This window comes from Ananas comosus, linkage group 23 (assembly GCF_001540865.1).
Source record: "Ananas comosus cultivar F153 linkage group 23, ASM154086v1, whole genome shotgun sequence".
Lineage (NCBI taxonomy): Eukaryota > Viridiplantae > Streptophyta > Magnoliopsida > Poales > Bromeliaceae > Ananas > Ananas comosus.
Window position 1 is genome coordinate 3,509,447 of NC_033643.1, and position 24,469 is coordinate 3,533,915.

Sequence of the window (24,469 nt, forward strand, 5' to 3'; positions counted from 1 at the left end):
TTTTAAAAATTATTTATGCAGTGATCAAAAGATAAAAAAAAAATTAATAATTTTTGACGGTCCATATGAGTCGTTTGCTTGTTATAGAATAATCCAAATAATTTAAATTTTTGATAAATTTATATTATTTAAAAAACATTTGGTACCTCCAATCATGAATTGTAAAAGTCTAACATTTATTTTTATAAGATTATTCGTTTTTTACTATTCATTTTTAAATACTTCAATAAATTTGATAATGATTTTTAAAATTTATAAAATTTAGTTTCTATACATTATAAATATTTAAATCAACTTTAACGGATCATCGATTCAAAATTTCTGTATCTAAAATAACTTAAGAGAAGGAGTTCTAAAAAGAATAGTAGCCGGACTTAACACACACTTGTATATATATAAAGCTAAATTACAGATAATTTCTTTGTAAATGCCTTTTTTACTTTTTTTTTTTTCTTGGACTTTCAAATTTTATTTTTTATATCCTAAAATTTTAGAAATATTTTTAAAAAGTACGACGTTAATAGAGATTAAAAAAACCAAATTATACTTATTTTTTTATAAAAAAATAATTGTTTACTATATTTAAGTTATTTTGAAGAATATTTTTTATATAAATTATTATAAAAAATGAATGGAATAGTGAAATGGGGGTTAAATGCAACAACTTGAAATATTAAAGAGATAAAATATAAATTTTTAAAAGTAACATACAAAAAGTAAAAAAGAGAGTTTTATAAGGCGTTTTCTGTAATTTAGCCTTGCTCCTATACACATAAGTATATAAGAGCAATTAGCGCGAAGCGACCAAGCCACGGAGGAGCCGGAGGAGGAGGAGGAGGAGGAGAACGGCGGCGGCGGCGGCGGCGGCGGAGGAGATGGCGGAGGAGGAGGCAGCGGAGGCTCCGCGGCTCAGGCTTGTCAACTTCATCTCCGAGGAGCAGGTCCTTCAATCCCTAAACCCTAACCCTAATCCTAATCCTAAACCTTAAGCTTTGTGACCGCGATCTGAGATCTCGGAGTCCCCCGATTGTAGATCGATCAAGCGAAGAGGACGAGAGGAGAGCGCGCCGACGATGGAACCGCGCAGAGAGACAAGCCCCTGTACGAGGTAAACACCACCGCTGATCTGTTACTCCGTGTTGTGATTTCTCGGGTTTTCGTATGGTGTAGGGTTCATGTTGCCAAATAGCAAGGATCCGAAGGATTCGAAGCGCCTTTTGCCCAGTCATGATTCGTAGGGTTTAGGGCATGTTTGATATGAACATCATTTTCGGCATATTTTTTTTTGTGTTTACTCTAGGGGGCATGTAGTAATCGATGGATGGGGAGTACAAAATGATCCTGACAATGGCGTAGTATATCCTGGTTTTGTGTCATTTTTACTGGAATATGTTAAATTGCCTAGTAAAGAATTATGATTTTGAGGACCCTGTAATGGACTAGAAACAAATTCCACAGTTGCGATCAAGGGGAAAAAAAAAATCTTACATTGCACGAATTACCAGCAGATCTTTTAAATATGAAAGGTAGAAACCATTATGTATGATCTGATTTTATCTATACAGCTTGTGAGAATAAAAACGAAGTGATATGCAGTACTGTTTTTGAGGAGGAATGTTTGCTTGGATATTGCATGTGGACTGCTAGTGTCGTTAGATGATTGCTTGAGAAACATTATCTTGTTATTCTTTGTTTCTAATTTCTTACATACCTGCATGTTTGTGTGATGAATTGTAGAGCTATCTCTTGCCTTTATCTTGGTATTTGTGTGATTACTTTTGTGCTTATGTGAATTTGGTTTCTCGCAGATCCTAAAGGAGAATAAAGACCGGAAGGATGCAGAATTCAACGAAAGATTCAAGCATAGTGAGTCTTGTGTAGTATTTTGTTTTTTAACCTATAATTGACTAATGAAACTCATGTTTTACTGTTCTTGAAATATGATGAGGTAACATGCCATTTGTGCCTTTAGCACAAAGCGTAGAACATTCAAGTTCTTGGCAGATTAATTATTTCTGATCATTATAATTAGAATACAATTATTTTAGGGAGTTGGCATTTGATAGCAGAGGTATATTTATGGTTATCATATATTAAATCACCTAGCATTTATTCGATTTTGACATTGAGCTATTCCTTTTTAACTTGGTGAAATCATATTGCTTTTTGCGCATCAGTCTAATCTTCAAGTTTCTTGGTTTAGCAGGAGTGGTTGTAAATAAATGAGCTTAAAAATTTTGATGTCGCACCATAACCCGCAATTTTTTCATGGCCTTGAGGAATAGATTAGACTGTGGTTCCAACCGGATAGCGAGCTCTCAAACTTGAGAGTTTTCTAGGAAGGCAATGACTAACTAATCTCATCTTTATTGGTGTAGAGCCTCAATTTGTGTGAAGGAATATGATTTTTTTTTTTTTTTTAGTTTATTCTATGGGGTCCAATTGATTTGGGAACTATTATCGTCTATTTGTGATTGGCATAAGTCTTTTTAATTTCTAAGAACTCTGAAGCTGCCTGCTATTTATGGAAAGAAATATATGATATCTTGATATTACAGGACCACCCAAAGCGCTGGATGAGGATGAGACCGAGTTTTTGGACAATTTGGAGTCGGTGAGCTTTTTAAAATCCTTTTGTTCATTGACTCTGGTAGCAGTATCAGTGTATGGGAGAGCAATTGCTAACTATTGCGTATTATTTGCTAGGTAAAGCCGAACTATCTTCTTCTAAGTGTTGTTACTAGGATATCTTTTATCGTCAGGTTGATCCATTTGAAACATTTTAGTCTGGTTTATCTGGCTTTTGCGTCTTTTTCTTGGTCTATTAGAATGATATAGACTCTAGTTTTCCGTCGTGCTTGAGAAGGTAACAAACTATTTTCCAGTTTTCTAACATTTTGGTTATGCCATGTTGCATAGAGTGAAGGGGATAAAAAAGAAAAAGAAAAAGAAGCTTCTATGGTCAGCTATGTCATATTAATACATATTAATACTTAACATGCAGATAAATTTCTTGGAAAACATTTTTTCATGGTTGATGTTCATTTAGCACTCTTGCACTATGGTTAACTTAGTCTAAGTCTGCTTGGACTGTAAGAAACTAGTCAGTGATCTCCGTTAATTGAGTTTAACACAGCATTGACGTATAGCATGAATGACATATGTAGACTTTCTTAGCGGCACTTATTTTCAATGTGTCGATTACATTGTTTTGCCTTTCCCCATTTTTTTTATTTCCTTAACTTAATTGTTACACCCATGCAGTCGAGGAGGGAATATGAGCAGCAGTTGGCGAATGAGGAAGCAGAAGAACTTCGTATTTTCCAGGTGTGTTTATACCTTTCCAGTGCTCAGTTGGAGCAACTCTTTTTGGACTTATACTTGGATTTTTATACTTTCTGGGCCGTGTATTACTTTGTTTGCTTCCTGCCAATACTAGTTACATGCTATTCACGACTCTATCAGTCTATCAGACTGACAAGTGAATAGTCCAGCTGATACCAATTTAAAGTACATTGGCAGCCTGAATTAACAAACATAGCTGCTTAGTGATTGTTGATGTTATTGTCAGCCTACTGATTGCATTAGTTGTTTTTATTCTTTACAATGCCTAGACCTGTGTTATCTTTGCAGGAAGCGGTAGCTGCACGAGCCTCTATTGTCCGCGAACTAAAAGATACTCCTACCGTCCCCACGGCCGAGGTTAGTGTCTACTAAAACCACAGGAATGCGATATTATTTAGTATATATGTACATTTTTTGTAGGGGCTTTTACTTATATACCCCTTACTACTATCACAATTTTTTAAATTTACTTCTCGTTTACCAAAATACCCTTCTAGAACCCCAATCCCATTAGTGAACCCTAGAGGGCAGGATATATTTGAAGGAATTTTGTGAAATGAACGATCGTATTCTGGTCAATCAGGGATAAATTAATATTTTTTAAGTTTTGAAGGGCATACACATATTATTCCTTTATTATAACACAACTCACAACTAGTCAAAGTATATTGGGGTGACTATCTTCATGTGTTGTATTATTACGAGGAATGGATTTGGCAATAAATTTCTCTCTTACAATTTCTTTTCTTTTTTTTTTTTATGGGTAAAAATGTATTGCTCTGGTATTTGATCCTGAACCTTTACATAGATTGAACTACAGTCCCTGACCTTTAAAAGACAATTGATTTCTGTTCACTTTTCTTGCAAATTGACCTGTCTTAGCCATGTTTATAATCACTTTGTAAAAGTCATTAAATGGTTAGTTAAACTTCAATTTGCCCTGTGGTTTATATCATTTTCATTTTGCTACCATGGGGTTTGAAAAATTACAATTAATTATCTTGTGGTTTCATCTCTATTTTATCAAAAAAATTTAATTTCAAATAGGATTAGTAACATAAAATTTCTTAGCAACCACAGGATAGTTAAGCGTAACTTTTTATACCGCAAGATGGAAAATGGAGCATGAACTAAACCACAGTGTAGTTTACTGCAACTGTTTGAACCACGGAGTAGCAGAGTGAAAATAAGCTAAACTATAGGGGGGTTAATTGAAGTTTACCTTAAAAAAAAAAAGTTGTCCAAATACAAGGGCTATATCCAAACATTCTTTTCCTAAACTTCCTGCTTATGCAGGAAAAGAAACCAGCTGCGAAGAGGAGTCAGCCTGCGGGTCCAAGAAACATATTTATATCTGTGAAACCACAGGAGAAGAAGGCGAAGACCGGCCCCGAGTCAAAGAAGTCCACTCAAGTTCCGCAAAAGCCATTTTTGCCGTCAAACAAGTCCACTCAAGTTCCGCAAAAGCCATTTTTGCCGTCAAACGGACATGTGAATGATAAGCCGCCCAACGACGATGATGATGGTAGTACAAAGGTTGACGATGATGATGGTAGTACCAAGGTTGGCGCATTGGGAGCTTTGGCCTCATACGGCAGCGAAGGTGAAGAAGATGAGTGAGCACTAACTGCGCTTATTTGAAGCTTTTGCCTTCAGCCGAAGCGCGCGCTTATTTTAAGCTTTTGTCTTACGCGGAAGCCACCGCAAAGAAGCAAAGCTCAAGCGATGATTGCTGCGGTCCTGAGCTTTTATTTAAGTTTTCGTTTTTATTAAGCAGCTCCGAGCACGACACAGTTGCTTGTTTGTAATCTATGGATGATTCATTTGTGCATATCCACTGAATCAGTGTATTTCTTTATTGGCTTTGTCTTTTTGCTTGTTAGAGAGGGAGAGAGAGAGATTGCCCGTTAAGAATGTTCGGATAAAAATGACGAAAAGTTAAATAGTTAGCTTCTGATCAGATAAATGTTTTTATAGTAATATATTTTTTTCCACTCGAATCTACATGGCAATAATACCGGTAGAATCGCGGCGGTTCTTTCTCAATATAAAATGATCTACCAATCACCCTTTTCCAACCCAAGTGCTACTCTAATCATATGGACTGTTCCTTCATCATCCTCTTTCCCGTCAACTACATAAATTCATTCCGATAAACCATCATCTTTCCCCTACATACTACACTTGAAACTACGAAAAATAAAGATATGAAAAATACAAAAAAAAAGTGTACAAACTAGGCCAACACTCCGGAACTGGAAAGCGCGAATCCGTGCCGACCAAATCAAGGCTTCCATATTTTCATGGTACAATCTTCGCCGTAGGTGACCACCAAGTTCCTGTGAGGGTGATGGGTGACTCCGATTACGTCTTTCTCGTGGACCTGCGTAAACGAAATAAGATTATATGAGTGAAAATGAAAGATCTCAAAGAGGAAAACAAGCAAAGCGCGATAACACATTAGCTACATATTTGCTCTCTCTAACCGCCGCGTTAAATAAGAGACACCGAAGAGAGAACAAAAAAGGTATGCCGCGAAAGGAAATAGAACCAATGGCCGTGAAAGAAATTTGAAAAACTGCAAGAAACACATAATGGGGCGTAATGAGACCGACTAATGGATCTGCTAACCTTCATTAGATGTTCCAGCTTGCCAGTTTGATGACTGAAACAATAAATGTTCCTGCAGGGATTTAAAAGAAAAGAGAGAAAAAAATGTAATATTAAATATAGTCACCTAGTTAAAGAAGATTATGTACTGATGAAAGATAGAGAGAGAAAACGTAAAAGAGAAAAGAGATCACCAAGAATGAACATACATTATTTTTTTGGAAAGGAGAACTAAAATAACAAATCTACACAGGGAGTATAACAGAGATGTAAAAAAAAAAAAAAAAAAAAAAAAAAAAAAAAAAAAAAAAAAAAAAAAAAAAAAAAAACAAAACAATTTCACTTCAGTATCATAGCATGAGTGCTTTGTCCCAGTACATGAGGAGAAAAAAAAATCACTCATAATACTTCCAGAAAAAAAAAAAGGAAAAAGAAAAGAACAAATAGCAGTAATAATTTTTCCAGAAACTTCCTATATGTCAATTACCTCGAAACACCACCTATTAATCTTCATTTTATGGGGCATGAATCAAAGATTTGATGCATAACTTATCCAAATTTCCAATCTTTAGTCAAATAATTGACAAAGTAGAGTGGCAACACTGGACAAATTTTGCTTTCCACAATGGGAACGCAAGAAAGGTACGTGGTTACCAGCAACAAGAAGATCGAAACTAAATAGGACCATCACATCTTCGCTAGCTTTTTCATGCCGAAAAAACAGTTGATATTATCATTCCTTTTGGATGAAGATGTGGAGATAGACACATATACATGGGTTGAGCAGAATTAAAAGGGCTTGATAAACAAAGATTCGCCAAGATAAAATTACTTACATATCTTCACCAACACAGTATATCCATTCTCCTTTCGGGGAGACGCAGGCCGCAACAAAATCTCCCCCTTCCCGCTTACCAGATGAGAAACTTTTTACAACCTGCAATATAATCAAATTGTTAGATTTACTAAAGTAATAAGATGCGTTTAATCCCTCATCGGATAATGCCATCAGCAGCATTCCAAACAAAACAATCACCTCAACTTTCCGTTGAATGTTTAGTCAGTCCAAAAAATAATAATATTAACAACACAAAAGAAAAGCATAATATTGATTTTCAACAGCATGAAACTAATTATGCGCATTGTGTACAGTAATTAGCAACAAATAAGGTTGACAGATAGATTGGGGGAATATTGTAAAGAGCAGGCCATAGGTTGTGTAACTACATACGACAACAAAACTAAAATGTAATAATACTTCTAACAGAGGTAATAAAACGCATAAGCACTTCGAAAAATTTTAGCGTGAACACATTCGTCAGCTATCATTGATGTACCTGGCCTTGAAGAGTCATGATATATATCGACGATGTTTTATTACACACAACAATGTGCTCAGTATTTTTGGGAAACAAATGAACGGAGTTCACCGAAGCATCTCCTCCCTAGCAAGTATTTTGAAGGAATTGCATATTAACATCCACTATAATAGTAACAAAAGAAATTAAGTTCGATCATATAAGGAAACAAAAAAATTGTACAACGTTCATAATACCCTTAAAGGAGGTGGTGGCTTGAATGTGTGTAGACAATCTGTACTTTTCATATCCCACACCTACAACAGCCATTATAACATGAATTTGTAAATATAGTCTAATAAAAATTGAAGAATATATATTAGCTGATTAATAGGATAGAAAGAAACGCTCTGCACCTTGACAGTACAATCACTTGAAGCAGTGATAACACGGCTACCATCATTTGTGTAAATTGCATTATTCACATAAGAGGTGTGACCTCGGAATTCCTTCAACATCTTCCCTGACTTGAGACCGTGAATTCTGACATTAATAAAACAAATTTAGGTTCAGAAGGCTCCATTATTTTAATGGACCAATTTAAGCAACATACTACCACAAAAGGCAACATACTACCACAAAATCCACGAAAAAAAGATGGCTAAGGTGGTGGCCCAAGAAACTAGAATTTATGCAAGAAGTCTAAAAAGCTGCATATTGTAGTCCACTTTAGTTAATTCAAAGTGCATACCGATTTCAATTCATACAGTTGTAGAAATATAATCAGATCTTGTAAAAAGTGTTAATTAAACAAGACGAGTACGCAAAGTATGCCCACATGAATAACAAGACAATGAGAGAGAGACAATGTGGTCCTGCTTTGAGCAAGAGAGAGCACGCCAAAATGAGAGAGCAAACAGTAGTTATACGATGTGCACAGCAGATGAGAATGCAAAGAGAGAGAAGCATGATGACTCTTCATGTAGCTGCGTGACATTACTAGGGATGTAAAGGCCTAACAATCTAACTGCATGTTTTAGTGCTGGTTTTTAGTGCTGGTTTTGTTCAGTTTTAAATTATTACTCCCCACTAGGAGAGCACCGAGGCAAATAAACACCAACTAGAGGCTCAAACAAGCACCCAGATGGTGCATTGACCTAGCCCATCTACGCAGCACTCATCTAGGCAGTCCGGCTTGCTTGGGACACCTACATGACAGCCGCCTTCAACAACAATTTCTCATATACAACTTGTAATTTCTTAAGTTTGATAATAAAAAGTTAACCATGTAAGGATTGCAGAAAAGGTTGAAATGCAATGCAGACGATAAGAATAGGAAGAGTGGGATTCTAATTTTATGGAACCTTGCAGTGCTGTCAAAGGATGCACTTAGTAGCTGTGTTCCGTCACGTGAGAATGAAAGACTAGTAACACCACGAGAATGTGCTCTCTCAAGACGCCGCAAGCACTGACCGGTTCTGATACGCCAAACCTAGAAAAAGAAAAAGATTAACACTGATTAGTTTAATATTTACAGAAAAAATATACTTAGAATAGCAGCAGCAAATAAAAGATACAATATATTGACTCTAGTTCTGAATTAAAAGCAGTAAGATCCTTCAGCTGACAATATAAGTAGAAAAGTGAAAAGACAAACTCAGGTCTCAAATTAACTATGGTGCAATATATTAGCCTAGCTAAGCAGATGCTTACCTTAATCTTTCCATCTTGTGATCCAGATGCTAGCATTTCCGAATCTCTGCTAAAATCAAGGCAGAGCACAGCTTCATCATGTACCATGTAACTTTCCTGAAACAAATTCAGAAAGAAGCTAATTAGTCACATGTTGGCCAGTACTGTAATTTTAGTATCACGCGCATAGTTAATGCATAAAATTCCATATATATATATATATATATATANATTATATATATATATATATATATATATATTTATAGTAGTGCATGTCATAAAAATGAGAAGAATATAAATTCAGAAGAAATATACAAGCTTCTAACATTGATTTGAGACAAGGTTCACTTTTCTTAGAAGTTGAAACTTCTGATATCTTTTCATCCAAGTGATAGCCTCAGCATGAGAAGCACCCCGTTGCTACAGGGGGGAAACCCATGCATTATAAATCAAAGAATGAATACAACTCAATAAGTCCTCCAAAAGAAGATAGAAATCTGGAATTCATTGCTCAGATCATTGTTGAAACTGAAAAAGACTTTGCACCAATCTTAAAACTAGCCTGGTAAGTAACAAGATGTTAAATACTGTTTTGAACCATGTGAAGGCCAGTGTGTAACCGTAGAGAGAGAGAGAGAGAGAGAGAGAGTTCAACTTGGCTACTCTTTAAGGTTAGCTACTATCAAGTTTTGGGCCCTTAGACCATATTATTCCAACCACAAATTAGCAAACTCCAGGGATCCAAGGGCCTAAGCACTTGACAGTAGGTACTCTTAAGAGTATTCCAGCCTAGCTCTCTCTCTCTCTCTCTCTCTCCCTCTCTCTCTCTCTCTCTCTCTCTCTCTCTCTATATATATATATATATATATTTATATTTATATTTCCTGCAGCAAATGTTGAAAGCCCACCATTTTCCTAGGGTGAGGGAGAAGCACAGATCACTCACATTAAAGGGCCAAGGGAAAGAGAAAAATTAAAAATATAACCTTGACTACCTTGCTCTGCATGAGAATTAGATCACTATCAGACCTCAAACAAGAAAAGCTACATAAGCTAATGCATGCTTACAGTGCAGCATGCAGCGGCAGAATGCAATTATATGAACATTATTAATTTTAAATGACGAGCAGCTCCAAGAAGCACAACCAAGGAAACAACCAACTGATAAATGAAATTATTATATTAAGAAAAACAATGCAGCAAGCATGAAAAAATGTTAACTCGAAACTCATGAGGTAGATGTTTAAGAATCAACAATTTACTCTGTTTTACAAGTAAAGTTGGCGGCGCTAAAAACTTACATCAGCTTGATACTGAAGATCTTTTTTAAGCTTCCCACTTATGTAATCCCAAACCTGAAAATGTGTAGATAAGAAGCATCACAACACTATGTCATCAGAAGAAAACCCAAGAAAACCAAAACAAAAGGAAGGGGAGGGGGCAGCTTACTTCGATAAGTCCATCCACTGAGCATGATACAAGGTACTGACCATCTGGTGAGAATCGCGCACATTCAGGATTACTTTTCTTCCCAAACTGTAGTCTCAGATTATTATGTAAAACACATTACATTAAAATACAGTTACTGAATCAAACTAACATAAAAATTCAGTCCCTAAGTTGTCCAGTTCATAACAGCTAGATCATGTAAGAGTGGGCATAAACTGGAGAGCCTTGATCAATTTTAAAGATCATTTTATGTATTTGAAATGACTAAACTTAAACATGTACATAAACAAACATAACCAAATATCACTCTGTATATTATGAAGTTTCTGTGAAGATTATATATGTACTTACTCATTTCCTGGTATGGATTGAATTAACAGATGGGATGAGCATAAAGAACAAAGCTTTGGTAGTACATGTAAGTATGTAACATTATAACAGCAGTGGATTCAGCAACACCACTATGTTAGTGGTTAAATTTCCTAGTTTTTTCACATAAGAATGAAAACTGTTCATGTAACATGGGCAGAAATTTCTCTAGTTTACCTTCTCAGCTATTTTACATCAGTATGATAAGTGTTCATGTAACATGGTCAGGAATTTCATTAAAAGAAGAAATTTTTAAATAGAATAACATTACCTTTATTTGGTGTACTAAAGTTGTTGGGTACGTTTCTTCTTCATCTTGCTTCATTGCTGCAGTTCCTCGAAATAGATCAAATTGTGTGCCTGGGGGTAGCAGTCCTGAAACAAAGAGAAAAATATGTTCTCACAATGATTTTTCATGACACTCACTGTTGGGAGACCTTAATAATGTTCAATTAAGAGATTTTTCAAGGTGAAAATAGACCTTGATGTTGCTGCCACTTTAAAGCCTGACCAATTAATGCCATTAACCGAGATGGTGGGACCACAGAAACCTCAGTAGCAATAGCTAGAATGCAAAATGAATATCAATTAACTGATATGGATAAAGAACCACATGATGTAGACTATAACAAGTCAAGCCAGTAAATATGATTACAAGCAAAAACAAGCTTGTAGCTACACTAAGTTTCAGCAACACATATACAAGCTATTAGAATGGCTATACCAATCACCTCGACTAGTAAGGACAAATATTTAGCTCCTTGAAAGTTACTATATCATCTTAAATTATATAACATTACAAAACTAGCAGTCAAGACTAACTTAAATATGAAAAATTATATAAATTACAAAACTAGCAGTCAAGACTACATAGCTCAACTGCTCCACAAACCAGCCTATTAGACTGACAATAGACAAGCACATAAAATCAAGATAACCGTCAAAGGACCAAGAGTATTAATGTTAGGATATTAATTTGCATGAAGAAGAGTCTCATGATTAGCAATGAAGCCTGCAGAGTCTACACAAGGATAGTTTATATGTTTCCTCATAAAAGTTTTGTTTTCAATTGTAGTCTAGAAGCCAAACCTATATATACACATTTGACATTTGATTATTGTTGAAATTTGTGGTAGTTACTCCATAAAGAGTCTAAACTTCATACTGTGAGGCTAAAGCAGCTACAGTGAAGATTGAACCTATCAAGGTGGGTGTAAGGCATATAGAAGAGTTTCTCCAAGGAGTTCGGTAAAATATGTGTTCAACAGGAGCAAATCTTATTACTTAGATCATCTCTACATAACAACTAAGACAACATCTGAGGACAAGCTGCACAATCTAATCAACAAGTGAAAGTTGGTCAACAAAGTACTAGATCTAGTATACATCCGAAAAAGAAATTAGAAGTATTAGCAACTGCAAGTATCTTGTGAGACAAAAATAACAAAACTAGGCAGCTATATACTGATTCTTGAAATCAAACCTTGTGCAATTTGAGCACGCCTCTTCTCCTTAGTTGATTCTTGGTAAGCCTGTCATGCAGCATTGAACAAAAAATAAACAGGCTGGTCAAGATAAATTTATTATCCTTAAAAGCAAGACGATTCAACATAGTTACACAGATAAACTGCTAAAACCTAAGCATTCTCTACTAAATATGCACCAAAATTTAACAACGACTGAAGGAAAAAAAAAATCTAATATAAAGAGCGCAACAAACACATTTTTCATATTATGTTGGGAGAACAATAAAATATAATAAGAAACTCAAAACCTCATTAAAAATAGGGGATCTCAAGTTTGAAGCCTAGTTGCTTCACATTTCTAGTTGATTTCATTTCTAAAAAAATGCACGAAGCAGGTAGCTTGCTGTCTTTCTCTCAAAAAAAAATTAATAATAATAAAAAAGAAGAAAAAAGAGATCTCCATAATCAAGGCTCCAACCAATTCATGCTCTAGGAAGAATCAAATACACGCAGCCTTAGTCAGTATTCTATGAGATTGTTCCATAGTTCGGCCTACGATACCTAGATTGCAACGGAGCACCCTCTCGCCATCCAAAACAGACACACATACAAAACTATATAGATGTTATTTAATTAGTCATACTTCACACATTTCTTTATCCATCAACTTAATGCTACATTTTCAAGACAGATAGAGATGTAATTTTCTCTTTTCACATAGTTCCTTATTTGTATCCCACAATATTGAGTTTTAAGTTCTCCCATAAGAACCTGCTTACTACTTAAAAGTTCCGCCAACAATTCATTTCCATTGTTGAGCAATATGCAAGGCAACACTTTCAACTGATCGTCAGACCCTAAAGGTGAACTTTTGCTTATTACTACAGCTGCAAAGGCCTTCTAACCACCCATCCTCAAAACTACAGGTTCTGATGTAGATCTGCAAGCCGCTATGTTCATAGTCTCTTCACCAAACTTTCATACTAGCTGGAACTCCCTATCACTACCCTAGTTTCTCTCAGCTTGCAACTAGCTGTGGAGAAAAGCGTAGAAATTTAACTACAAAACCAGGTTGACATATTCAAAAAGATTTCTACAATACCCAAGTCATGCTACAAACTTCTTCAATTACAAACATAAACAGATACAAGCAGATTGCTGCTTAAATATTGGCAATGTAGCAGAAATTAAATAATGTGATGCAAGGTATCATCTACGCAGGGAAAGTAAATCGTAATGTCGTGAATGGATAAGATATTAACAACATGATGCTCATAGAGAGAAGCAGATGGAATAAAGAACTGGAAAAAGGTCCAAAAAGATATGTAGACAAATACAGTTAAGAGTTGTGAGAAAGCAGCACACCTCATTGGGATCAAAGTATGTTCGAACTAAGAGATGCTCAAGGCGTAAATATCTTTCGGGTTGCTCTTGTTTCATCACACCCATGACCTGAGTTTGCCTCAGAATAGCGCGTGCAGTGTCCAACTCACGGAGCTCAATCATTTCCAAAACAATCTGCAGAACAATAAATGTAAAACTTACTGAAATACGTAAAACCATTCCATATGGCTTTGAAAAAGCAAAGGTTGCGTGCGAGATCTGAGCCACATGCCTGTTCATATAAGTCTTCCAATTTCTTCCTAGACAGCTTTAGCTGTGCCACTTGAGGCAGTATTGCATCCCATCTTCCACTATTTATATCGGCTACAAATGTTTCGAGACTGTCCACTGTGTTTAATGAGACTTGGCATTCGCTCTGTAATGTCTGGAAGGTCTGGTGCAAAGAGTTCTCTTTGCAGAACTGAAGGACGATTTTTATCACACTGCAAAAGAAGAATTAAATAGTTCCTTTCAACCATAATGCGAATAAAGTAAGGAAGAAAAAAATTCCAAAGGAACAAACTTTACAAGAAAAGATAAAAGTATAGTGCAGATATTGATCAAAATTCACACAAAACATCCATCGCTAGTCAACTTCCTCTATTAGATAAAGAAATCATTTGATTTGGCGGGAACTACTTAATGCTGCATTGGGTGGAACAAGCATCCAAGACATGATAACTGTCCAAGTTCTTGAAATATCTAAGCCTGAAATTTTCATGAGTTAAGAAAATATTTCCTGAAGTTTTCAACAGTTAAACATAGTTGAAAAGATAAATGATGCGTAAAGACAAAAAATCAATTATAGGGAGTAAAAAGAAACTGAAACTGATCAAATTAGAAATGCATGCCAATTATTTCTTCAATTCCCCATACACATACAAAACGGCAAACCTGTACATGCACAAGACAACATCGTGCGACTTAAAACAGCATACAATTGCGACAAACTAACTCAGAGTTCATCAACCGCAATATGCAAAACGAAATTGAAATGAAAAAGGATGCAGCAAAGAAGGTCCTTCAGAAACCCAAATTCTTCCTGAACTTACTGGAGATCCTTAAGGAATAGTGTTAGCTACCATAAAAAAAACTCGGTTTTTTTCCCCCCAAAATTTACCAAATTTAAACTAACCATTTAATTTGTCCCCACATATTCTCCCATTTCCTCAGAAATTTCAGGTAAAATATCCTATCGGCATCAACTCCAAATAATGTAAATGGTGAATACTCACACCCCCAAACGAAGCAAATTTGAAACCTAAAATCCTATACTTCTCCAAAAGCAAAGATAAACCAAACCAGATTTTCCCACTCAAAATAACCCCAAATGCAACACCAACCCATCAAAGCACGCTACTCCAACAATCCTCTAACGCCAAATCAAAACAATGCATAGCTACCACCAAAAAACCAGGTCTTTTTTTCCCCAAAATCTAATTTCAGCTAAATATCCTATCCGCATCAAATTCAATTAATACAAATGGTGAATACCCAAACACCCCCGCGCCCAACCTAGCAAAATTTGAAACCTAAAACCCGACACTTCTCCAAAAGCAACCACCACACTCCATTGGAGAAACCACACCAGATTCTCCCACTCAAAACTATCCCAAACACAACACCAACACATCAAAAACGCCGAAGCTAAGCAATGCACAGCTACGTCTCCTCGTCACCTATATGAGAGAGAGAGAGAGAGAGAGAGCGGGGGGGAGGGGAGTTAGGGTTTAGGGCTTACTCGCGAGCTTCGATCTCGAGCGTGGACATGGCGGATTCGCTCCACGGCTCTCGATTTCGATTTCGCTTCGGAGTGTGAGAGATGGAGACGGAGACGAAGACGAAGACGACGATGAGAGAGTTCGAAGGGTTTAGAGCTCCGCCGCTGTGTAGATCATCGGGCCGGATCCGACCGTCGATCGACGAAATCATAACCGTCCATTCACAGTATAAGATTAGTAAAAAAAAGAAAATGTATGGAGAACCCCCTCAACTATACGTTGTTTAGACAAGGGCCCCTTAACTTTTGCTTAAATTTTACCTTCTAATATAAAAATTTGGGTAAACTTCAAATATCACCCATGTAGTTTTCAACTTTCTCATTTTAGTACTCCGTAGTTTAAAGTGTATTAATTTAGTACGCTGTGGTTTTATTTTTCTCTTTCGTCAGCCTCTCTGTTAACTTTTCGTTAAATCATATAAAAAGCCGCTTTAGTACTCTTTAATTTTAACTTTGTCACTGATTTAATAAAAAAAATTAGTGGAGAGGAGAATAAAAAGAAAAAAATAAAATCACAAGGTGCGAAAGTGATACACTTTAAACCACAGGATACTAAAGTGAAAAACTACGAAATCACAAGGGTGGTATTTGAAGTTTTCTCTAAATATTTTACACTTAGCTAAGTTAAAAATTTTATTGAAAATTTAATGTCTCTTTTAGTTATTAACTGTTAAGTAATCTAATCTTATTTGCTAAAAAATAATTAAAAATTATTAAATTTGATAAAATTATCAATTAATTAGAGAGACTTTTTTTATTTTTTAAGGATAAACTTTAATTCGCCCCCCCATAATTTAGCTTATTTTTACTTTACTGTCCTATAGTCCAATTAGCAATTTTTACATTGCTATTCCATGGTTCAAAGTTATTCTATTGTTACAAAAGTTCTTTACATTACTCTCCTATTTGAGAGTATATTTTCTTTGATAAACATAAAGATAGAATCATAAAATAGTTAAATGTATTTTTTGAACCATAAAGTGGGAAAATAAAAATAAGATAAACAAAAAATTAAAGTTTATCTATTTTTTAAACTAATGTTACTTAATTTTAAAAAATTTAGCAGTTGGAGTTGCAATAAAAAAAAAACACAAAAAAGTGGGAGGTCCATATTTTAAAAAAGTATATAGTTGAGAGGTCTATATTTTTAAGGACTATGGGTTATTATACTTCTATTTATATTACAATTCAGTCCCTCATTGTTAAAAGAAAATTATTGTCTTCTATTTCAAGATAACATTTTAATGGACTAAAAAAAATCTAAAATAAGTGAGTCATTTTGTTTTCAAAATAAAAGAGAATGAGCTACCTTTTTAAGTAGAAGGTATAGTAGATCTTTTAATTATTAAGAATAAAATGAAACATATATATATATATATATATATAAAGAAAATTTTCGATTAGCTCCTTTCTGAGACAGTATATTTATAGTTTGGTCTCAAGGGGTTTGAAACTATTCACTTTACAATCATGTCGGTTTGTTTTTATTTTATCGTAAAAATATGCTATCAAGTGGAGCACATAAGCACTAAAATTTATAATCCAAAAAGAATTGAAGTAATATTATTTTACAAACCACATAATAGCTGTGAAAAAAAGGTACAATTTGTCATATTGTGTTTCATAAAATATATCACTTTAATATCGTATAGTTTGTAAATTTTAAAATTCAGTACTCTCGAGTCCTTTCGGCGATATAAAGAGAAAATCACAAAATAGCAAAGTAAAATTATAAAATACTGTAAATCACAGGGGGCAAATTGAAGTTTTTTCTAAAACTAAGAGCCAAGTGTGCCCATGAGACTGTAAGATGCTAGAGAGGAGTGATCAAAGGAGAAATTAATTTTTAGACTTGTTCATAAATTTTTTGAGCACTAATTTTTTGATAAATTAAACAATGATTCTTTCTCTATGGTTCTTTTTTGCTACTTTATTATGTTTATCTAAGAGATGTTTTAAAATACCTTACTGTTTTATGCACATGATCTTTAGAAAATTTTAAATTATATCTATCGAATTTGATTTTGATTGTAAAACATTAATTATCATATATAAGGTGTGGCATATGAAATATACATGTATACACCAAATTAAATACCAGATGCAATCATGCAGGCAATAATTTGGGTGCATTTGTTTCACTGAAAGTAGAGAAGTGTGAAATAGTTTTAACCAGCAAGTATTCAGTTTCATTGATTCATCGTAACTTCACCTGCGGTCGAAAAAAAACTTAAATAATGTAATTGATTTCTGCCCACCCCGAGCTGAATATTATGAAAAAAAATTAATTATTAATCCATTTCACAAACCTCCTATTTTTGCGTCATTTTTTTTTCCATGAAACACAATAAAAATAGAAGAAGTTCAGTTTCACAGCAATACAAATTAATAAATAGTAAAAAAAAAAATTATTTGATCTCTTGTTCATCCGAAAGTCTACTTCAATACGAACTTTACCTTCGGTGGAATAAAGCATATATTAATACGTCAAAATGTAAGAGGACAGTGTTTTCAAGAACATATCTTAACTTTCTTTCATAAATCATATTGAATGAAAAAATAAAAATTAAAACTAAAAGAAAGAAGCTTAGGGGCTGTTTGGTTCTACGTAAAATTGGGAAAAAAAAATTCATGAAATTTTTTTTTACGATTTTTAGTGTTTGGTTTGTAGGAAAGAAAAAAATTAGTTTTCAGTCACACTTGTTTGGTTGAAAGAAAAAAAGTAAATAATTTTTTTATTTATATATTTTATATATTATTTATTTATAATAATTATTAAGCTATAGATATTATTATTATAACTTATATTTATAAATTAAATATATCAAAATTATATAATATGATAAATTGATAAGCATAATATGTGTAATAGTATGCATATAATACTATATAAAAAAAATATAAAATAATTTTTTATCCTCTCTTATATACCATATATATATATATATATACATAAGTGGTCCAGTGTGGACTGCGTCGCTTTGAACGCGCCAGCCGTGAGCTGCGCGTTTTCTTCACAATTTTCGTTTTCTGCAGAGTTGAGGTCGAAAACGAAAAGCAAAAATCATGAAAAATTATTTTACGTTGATCCAAACGTTAGAAATACTAATCCAGGCTCGAAATTTTTTTTCAACTAATTTTACAAGGAACCGAACACACCCTTAACTAACCTTGAATCCAGCAACCTAACTAACCTAATTCATTAAAGATACCTACTGATAAGTATTTGAAAAGATTAAGAAACATCTCGAAATCTCATAAACTAATCCTACTTCTAATTGTTGCCCTAGTTTGGCACCGATAATCGATAACCGCTCCGATTCTTATTCCTCAAAACATCTAAATTAGAAGTTAACAACCAAAACAAAGAACTTTAAAAACAGAAAAAAAAAACACTAAAATAGACATTAAATCATGAATCTATGATACCCCACCAAAACTAAAAGAATAAATGAGAGGGAGTGTAAGTTAGGGGACAACCCATTTTGGACAACCCATATCATGTCACCTAATCTATGTATGTTGTTAATTAGTAGGTTGAAACACTTTGTGAGAGACAAAACATATATAAGCTCACATATCCTCTTTTGCCGCACCCTTAGGGTGCGTCTGGTTCGCGCTATCTTTTTAAGATTCCTAGTAATCCAATAGGAATAGAAAAATATGACGGTATTTGGCTAAACGCACTAAATAATCTAGTTGGTAATATTAGATTTACTTGGGAATGAGATTCATCCCAAAGTACTAATCTCATTCTCTTGAGGGAGGGTGGTTATTCTCATATTAATGAATTGGGGTAATCATAATATGTCTAATCTCTTTCTTTCTCCCTACCCGCCGGCTAGTTGGTATTATTTTTCTTTACACTCTAACTTCATATCTCTCTCTAAACTTATTTTTTTCTCTCTAAACTTCAACTCTTTTTCTCTCTCTAAACTAAGCTCTCTCTCCCTCTTTTTCTAAAATCTCAACTCTCTCGCTCCCTCTAATCTCGACTCTATTTCTCTTCCTATTTCTTTAATTATGTTCTCTCTCTAACCTATGTTCTCTCTCTCTCTTTTTCTAAAAAGGTGTTGAAATTTTTGGTGGCATTATTTAAAATTAATTAAAAAAATAAATAAATCAATTGTATATTTTTTGTAAACTTAAATAACATGACTAAATAATATAACCGTGCGAACCAAACACAGGAATGCCACATTCTTAGTAATAGGATGAATAGGAATAAGATTCTCGGACATCTTTTTATTGCTAGTAATCTTTCATAGTGCGAACCAAACGCACCCTTAGGGTTCTTCTTTGCCTTTTAACGACTATCCATAATGACCGACTGTCCCTAGCGCAACTAGCAAAGGACTTGGTGGTTGGTATCTAAGATTATAAGTTCGAATTCTAGTTGATTCATATTTTCAACCAAGTTCATTTCTAAAATGAAATAAACGAAACGGATAACATACTACCTATCTCTCTCTCTCTCTCTCAAAAAAAAAAAAAAACAACTATCCATGTATCCATAAATAAATGTTCTATATGGAGAAGAATTATAATTTGTATGATTGATCACTAGATAATAGATTGTAAAAATTATTTCTTTATGCATAAACAATTTAAAGGTTGTGGATAATAAATGAGAATACCTATATATGTATCCATAATTCTTTGAATGTGTAGTTAATTTCTTATAAAATATCTAGAGTTCAGAACGAAAAAGTTGATATTATAGAAAGAAAAATATTACATATACATTCACTTACATATGTAAATCTTATGGTTCTTTCCTCAGGAGGCTTGCGAAAACTCAAATGAGATTTTAGTTTAAAAGACTAAAAAATAAATATGTGAGGTGTCAGATATACACAAAGTCTAAGAATGTACAGATATTATTGCATTTTTAGAAAGGGATAATTATCTATATATTCCTTATACGTTTGAAAATATCCGATTTATCTCTATTCTTCTTTTTTTTTTTCATTCTAAAATACTCCTCATATGTTCCACCGTTATTGCAAAATACCCCCGCTGTTATCTCCTGTTAAGTTAACTTAAGTTAAACGTGGGTTAAATATCTACCGCAGTTAAAAAAATAAAATGTCAATTTTGCCCTTAACTTAAGGGCAAATAAGAAATATTGGTGACGGTAGAGGGGTATATTGGAAAAGACCAAAAGTCAAAATACTTTTTGTGCCCCTGACTTTAAGGGCAAATAAAAAAGTCAGTGATGGTGAAAGCGTATATTTGAAAGGGCAAAATACCCTCGCAGTTATCTCCTGTTAAGTTAACTTAAGTTAAACGTGGGTTAAATATCTACCACAGTTAAAAAAAAATAAAATGTCAATTTTGCCCCTAACTTAAGGGCAAATAAGAAATATTAGTGACGGTAGAGGGGTATATTGGAAAAGACCAAAAGTCAAAATACTTTTTGTGTCCCTGACTTTAAGGACAAATAAGAAAGTCAGTGATGGTGGAAGGATATATTTGAAAGGGCAAAATAGTAATTTTACAGAGATAACATAGTTTATTGACATATTTTAACCCTAGGGGTATATTAGAAATAGGTTGGAACGTAAAAAAGGTATTTTCAATATTAGCCTTCTAAGAGGGGTAAATCGGAAAGTCGGAAATTTTTCAGAAATATATAAGCAATTGCTCCTTTTAGAAAAGATGGGTATTTTCGGAAGTACAAGTGTTTATATACATAAAAATCAAGTTTTAGAAAAGCAAATAGCGCATGCTAGGAATATTTAAATTTTGCAGGAATATATAAAAAAAATTGATAATTTGTCGCGAATATATGTGTAAATGTCTTTTTGACAAGTGAATTAGGTATCATTAATTAATTAAGCAACCCATCTAATCCCAATCTTCCATGATTAAGGGGGTGTTTGTTTCCTCGAAATATCGTGAAAAATTATTTTTTAAAAATTTTTATATGGAAATAATTTATTTCTAAACTTTACTTTCTTTTTTTTTCGGATAAAACTGGAAAACTAGGAATTTTTTTTTTTTTTTTGAAAAAGCTATTTACTTGAGAATCAAATAGAGGAAAAGTACTTTTCCAACCAATAATTAAATTAGTTTTTAAAATACTTTTCAAAAACCAAACACACCCTAAATGGTTACATATTTTTCAATGCAGTGTCTATTCACATCAAAATTTTATAACGATAAAGGAACCCTAATCCGTTGTTATCTATCACTTTTATCTCTATCCAAGAATTATAATCTTTATCTCTATAATTTTTTTTGAAGTATTCAAAATATCCAACGAATTATTGAATAGAGTCAAAATTAACAAGTGACAGTAAATAGAGGGCTCTTTAATGAGGGGTCGTTGGGCAGCTCGCTATTAAAATTTTGGGATAATTACCTATATACCCCTCAAAACTTTGGAAATATCTAATTTATCCTTACTTTTTTTTTCTTTCCAATATACCCTTCATATGTTCCTCAATCACTCGTTAAATTAACTTGAATTAAATGTGAGTTAAATATCCACCACAGTTAAAAAAAATTTAAAATACCACTTTTGCCCTTAACTTAAGGGCAAATAAGAAATGTTGGTGACGGTAGAAGAGTATATTTGAAAAGACCAGAAAGTAAAATACTTTTTGTGCCCCTAACTTAAGGACAAATAAGAAAAGTCGGTGCTAATAGAAGTATATATTTGAAAGGGCAAAATAGTAAATTTTATAGAGATAACAGAATTCATTAACAGATTTTAACTCTAGGGGTGTATTTGAAATAGGTTGGAACATAAAAAGAGTATTTTTAATATTAGCCTTCTAAGAGGGGTAAATCATAAAGTCGAAAACTTTTCAGGGATATATAAACAATTGCCCCTAAAATTTTATCCTATTCTATGGACACACCATCCAACTATTTATTTTTCTTATGTCAACTTCTTCATGGAGAGGGGCAAAAGATGTGAGAAATGTCTTTTGATCAGATGATGAATCTGATTTCATATCTTTGTGCAACACTTTTAGTCCTTATCCTTATTGCTTTGATGTTTATTTATATGATAAAGATAGTAGACATTAAGAGGACAATAAGTAGTGGTGTATCTCTAAAAAGGTGGTATTAGGTGTACTATTTTATCCTAAAACATATTCAAATTGGAAAAACTTCTCATGCATGTGTCTTTGTAATGTCCAAGCAATGTTCCAAATACCTAAGATTGATTAGGATCTAGAGTTTTGGCAGGCTGTTTAGGGTTAAATTTTGGGTAAACTTCAAATACCCCCCCTGTGGTTTCACACTTTTTCACTTTAGTACCCTGTGGTTTAAAGTGTATCNAATGTATTTTAATTATATATAGGCTTTAATTTAATTTGGGCCATTATTGTTGGCCCATAAAATAAACCCAATAAATACAACCGTGCAATTGAGCCCAACTCTAAATTTACATAACACACTCTCTCTTTCAGACTTTTACTGTTGCACATAACCTTAAAACATGATAACATTCAAATTCTCAAATCCCTAATTTTTTTTTCCTCTCTCTCTCTCTCTCTTTCTCTCTCTCTCTCTCTCTCTCTCGTTCTCCCTCAGACCCTCACCTAGTCAGGCAGTCACCCTAGCTCACATTTTTTGTAATTATTTTGTATTTTGAACTATTGGACATGTTGCATCAAATTGTAGGTAATGTTATATAAAAATTAAACTATTGATTATATAATGTCGAGAATTTCAATCGGCTCGTTTAGAGCTCGAGCTTGGCTCAACTCGAAATTAGGCTCGCTTGAGCTCGGCTCGAATTAATTTCAAGCCGAGCTTGAGCCTAGATTTAGGCTCGAAATTAATTTCAAGCCGAATTTGAGCTGACATAAGCTCGCTCGAGCTCGGCTCGTTTCCACCCCTATTGATTAGGATCTAGAGTTTTGGCAGGCTGTTTAGGGTTAAATTTTGGGTAAACTTCAAATACCCCCCCTGTGGTTTCACACTTTTTCACTTTAGTACCCTGTGGTTTAAAGTGTATTAAGTTAGCCCATGTGATTTCGCACTTTCTCACTTTAGTATCCTGTTGTTTAAAGTGTATCAAGTTAGTAGCCTTTGGTTTCATTTTTCTCTTTTTATTATCCATTTCATTAATTTTTTCGTTAAATCAGTGACAAAGTTAAAATTAAAAAGTACTAAAGTGAATATTTGATAAACCTATGTAGGGTATCTGAAGTTTTTTATATATAATTTAACAAAATATTGACGGAGGAAAAAAAAATCAATGACAAAGTTAAAACTATATAAAGGGTACTAAAGTAAATATTCGATAAACTTAGGTAGGATATCTGAAGTTTTTTTTATATAATTTAACGAAATATTAACAGAGGAGCCGACGAAAAGAGAAAAATGAAAACACATAGTACTAAACTGATGCACTTTAAACCACAGGGTACTAAAGTGAGAAAGTGCAAAACCACAGGGTACTAAATTGATACACTTTAAACCACAGGGTACTAAAGTAAAAAAGTGCAAAATCATAGGTGTGGTATTTGAAGTTTTTCCTTAAATTTTTAAATACAATGCATGTTAGTCTATCAATGAAGTTTAGCTTTGTATGTTGGCATGTGGGGGAAGAAATAAGAAGTAAATCACAAAGAGAGAGAGAGAGAGAGAGAGAGAGAGAGAGAGTGTGAGTGTGGAAGGGTGATTTAAGTTTGATATTTTTGTATGTCTCTATTTGCAAGGATAATTTTCAAGGAAATTTCGATTTATCCAAGTTGTGATTCAGGTGCCTACTTAAAGTATTTACAAAAAAGTATTATTAGATTTGTTCAAAGAAACAGTAATATCTAATTTCTATTCCCAAATCCGTGAGATCGAGAGCTTGTAACTTTAATATATTTACCTCGGCTTCTCTACTTCAATAAGCAACAGTTCACTTAATGTGAAAAAAAAATACTCTACAAGGATACTACCTTTCAAGAAGAACAAATTTAGATATGCTCAGAGTTGGCATCGATTATTAAAAGTGATCCACTTTAAATCTGGCCAATTCGAGTCGATCATTTGGAATGTTAGAACGAAGTTCAAAACGCTTCAGTCCTTCATCGACGGATGTCACGCCTTTTCTTTTGGAT

General features: G+C 33.8%; 2 protein-coding genes across 2 annotated transcripts; one reads left to right on the plus strand and one right to left on the minus strand.

The window, feature by feature from the left end:
• LOC109728217 (protein FAM192A) lies at positions 857–5,203 on the plus strand. Its single transcript, XM_020258580.1, has 7 exons — positions 857–941; positions 1,034–1,108; positions 1,809–1,866; positions 2,559–2,614; positions 3,265–3,327; positions 3,634–3,702; positions 4,642–5,203. Exons 1-7 carry the CDS (start codon positions 876–878, stop codon positions 4,963–4,965), a joined length of 711 nt encoding a protein of 236 aa, XP_020114169.1. The 5' UTR covers positions 857–875; the 3' UTR covers positions 4,966–5,203.
• On the minus strand, positions 5,365–15,559 carry LOC109728216 (suppressor of mec-8 and unc-52 protein homolog 1). The gene is made up of 16 exons (XM_020258579.1): positions 15,354–15,559; positions 13,845–14,055; positions 13,595–13,747; positions 12,247–12,295; positions 11,245–11,328; positions 11,035–11,138; positions 10,395–10,481; positions 10,247–10,300; positions 8,967–9,062; positions 8,618–8,745; positions 7,670–7,796; positions 7,511–7,570; positions 7,293–7,400; positions 6,792–6,892; positions 5,977–6,028; positions 5,365–5,728 (listed from the first exon to the last, which is right to left on the minus strand). Exons 1-16 carry the CDS (start codon positions 15,542–15,544, stop codon positions 5,630–5,632), a joined length of 1,704 nt encoding a protein of 567 aa, XP_020114168.1. The 5' UTR covers positions 15,545–15,559; the 3' UTR covers positions 5,365–5,629.

What these genes read in the sequence shown, in the direction of transcription:
- LOC109728217 (XM_020258580.1), top strand. Translation starts at nt 876, where the DNA reads ATGGCGGAGGAGGAGGCAGCGGAGGCTCCGCGGCTCAGGCTTGTCAAC. An exon ending in GAGACAAGCCCCTGTACGAG is followed by an intron (nt 1,109 to 1,808) that starts GTAAACACCACC and finishes GGTTTCTCGCAG; the next exon opens with ATCCTAAAGGAGAATAAAGA. An exon ending in CAACGAAAGATTCAAGCATA is followed by an intron (nt 1,867 to 2,558) that starts GTGAGTCTTGTG and finishes TTGATATTACAG; the next exon opens with GACCACCCAAAGCGCTGGAT.
- LOC109728216 (XM_020258579.1), bottom strand. Translation starts at nt 15,544, where the DNA reads ATGATTTCGTCGATCGACGGTCGGATCCGGCCCGATGATCTACACAGC. An exon ending in CTTTAGTACACCAAATAAAG is followed by an intron (nt 10,482 to 11,034) that starts GTAATGTTATTC and finishes CTGAGACTACAG; the next exon opens with TTTGGGAAGAAAAGTAATCC. An exon ending in CAAGTGATTGTACTGTCAAG is followed by an intron (nt 7,571 to 7,669) that starts GTGCAGAGCGTT and finishes TGGCTGTTGTAG; the next exon opens with GTGTGGGATATGAAAAGTAC.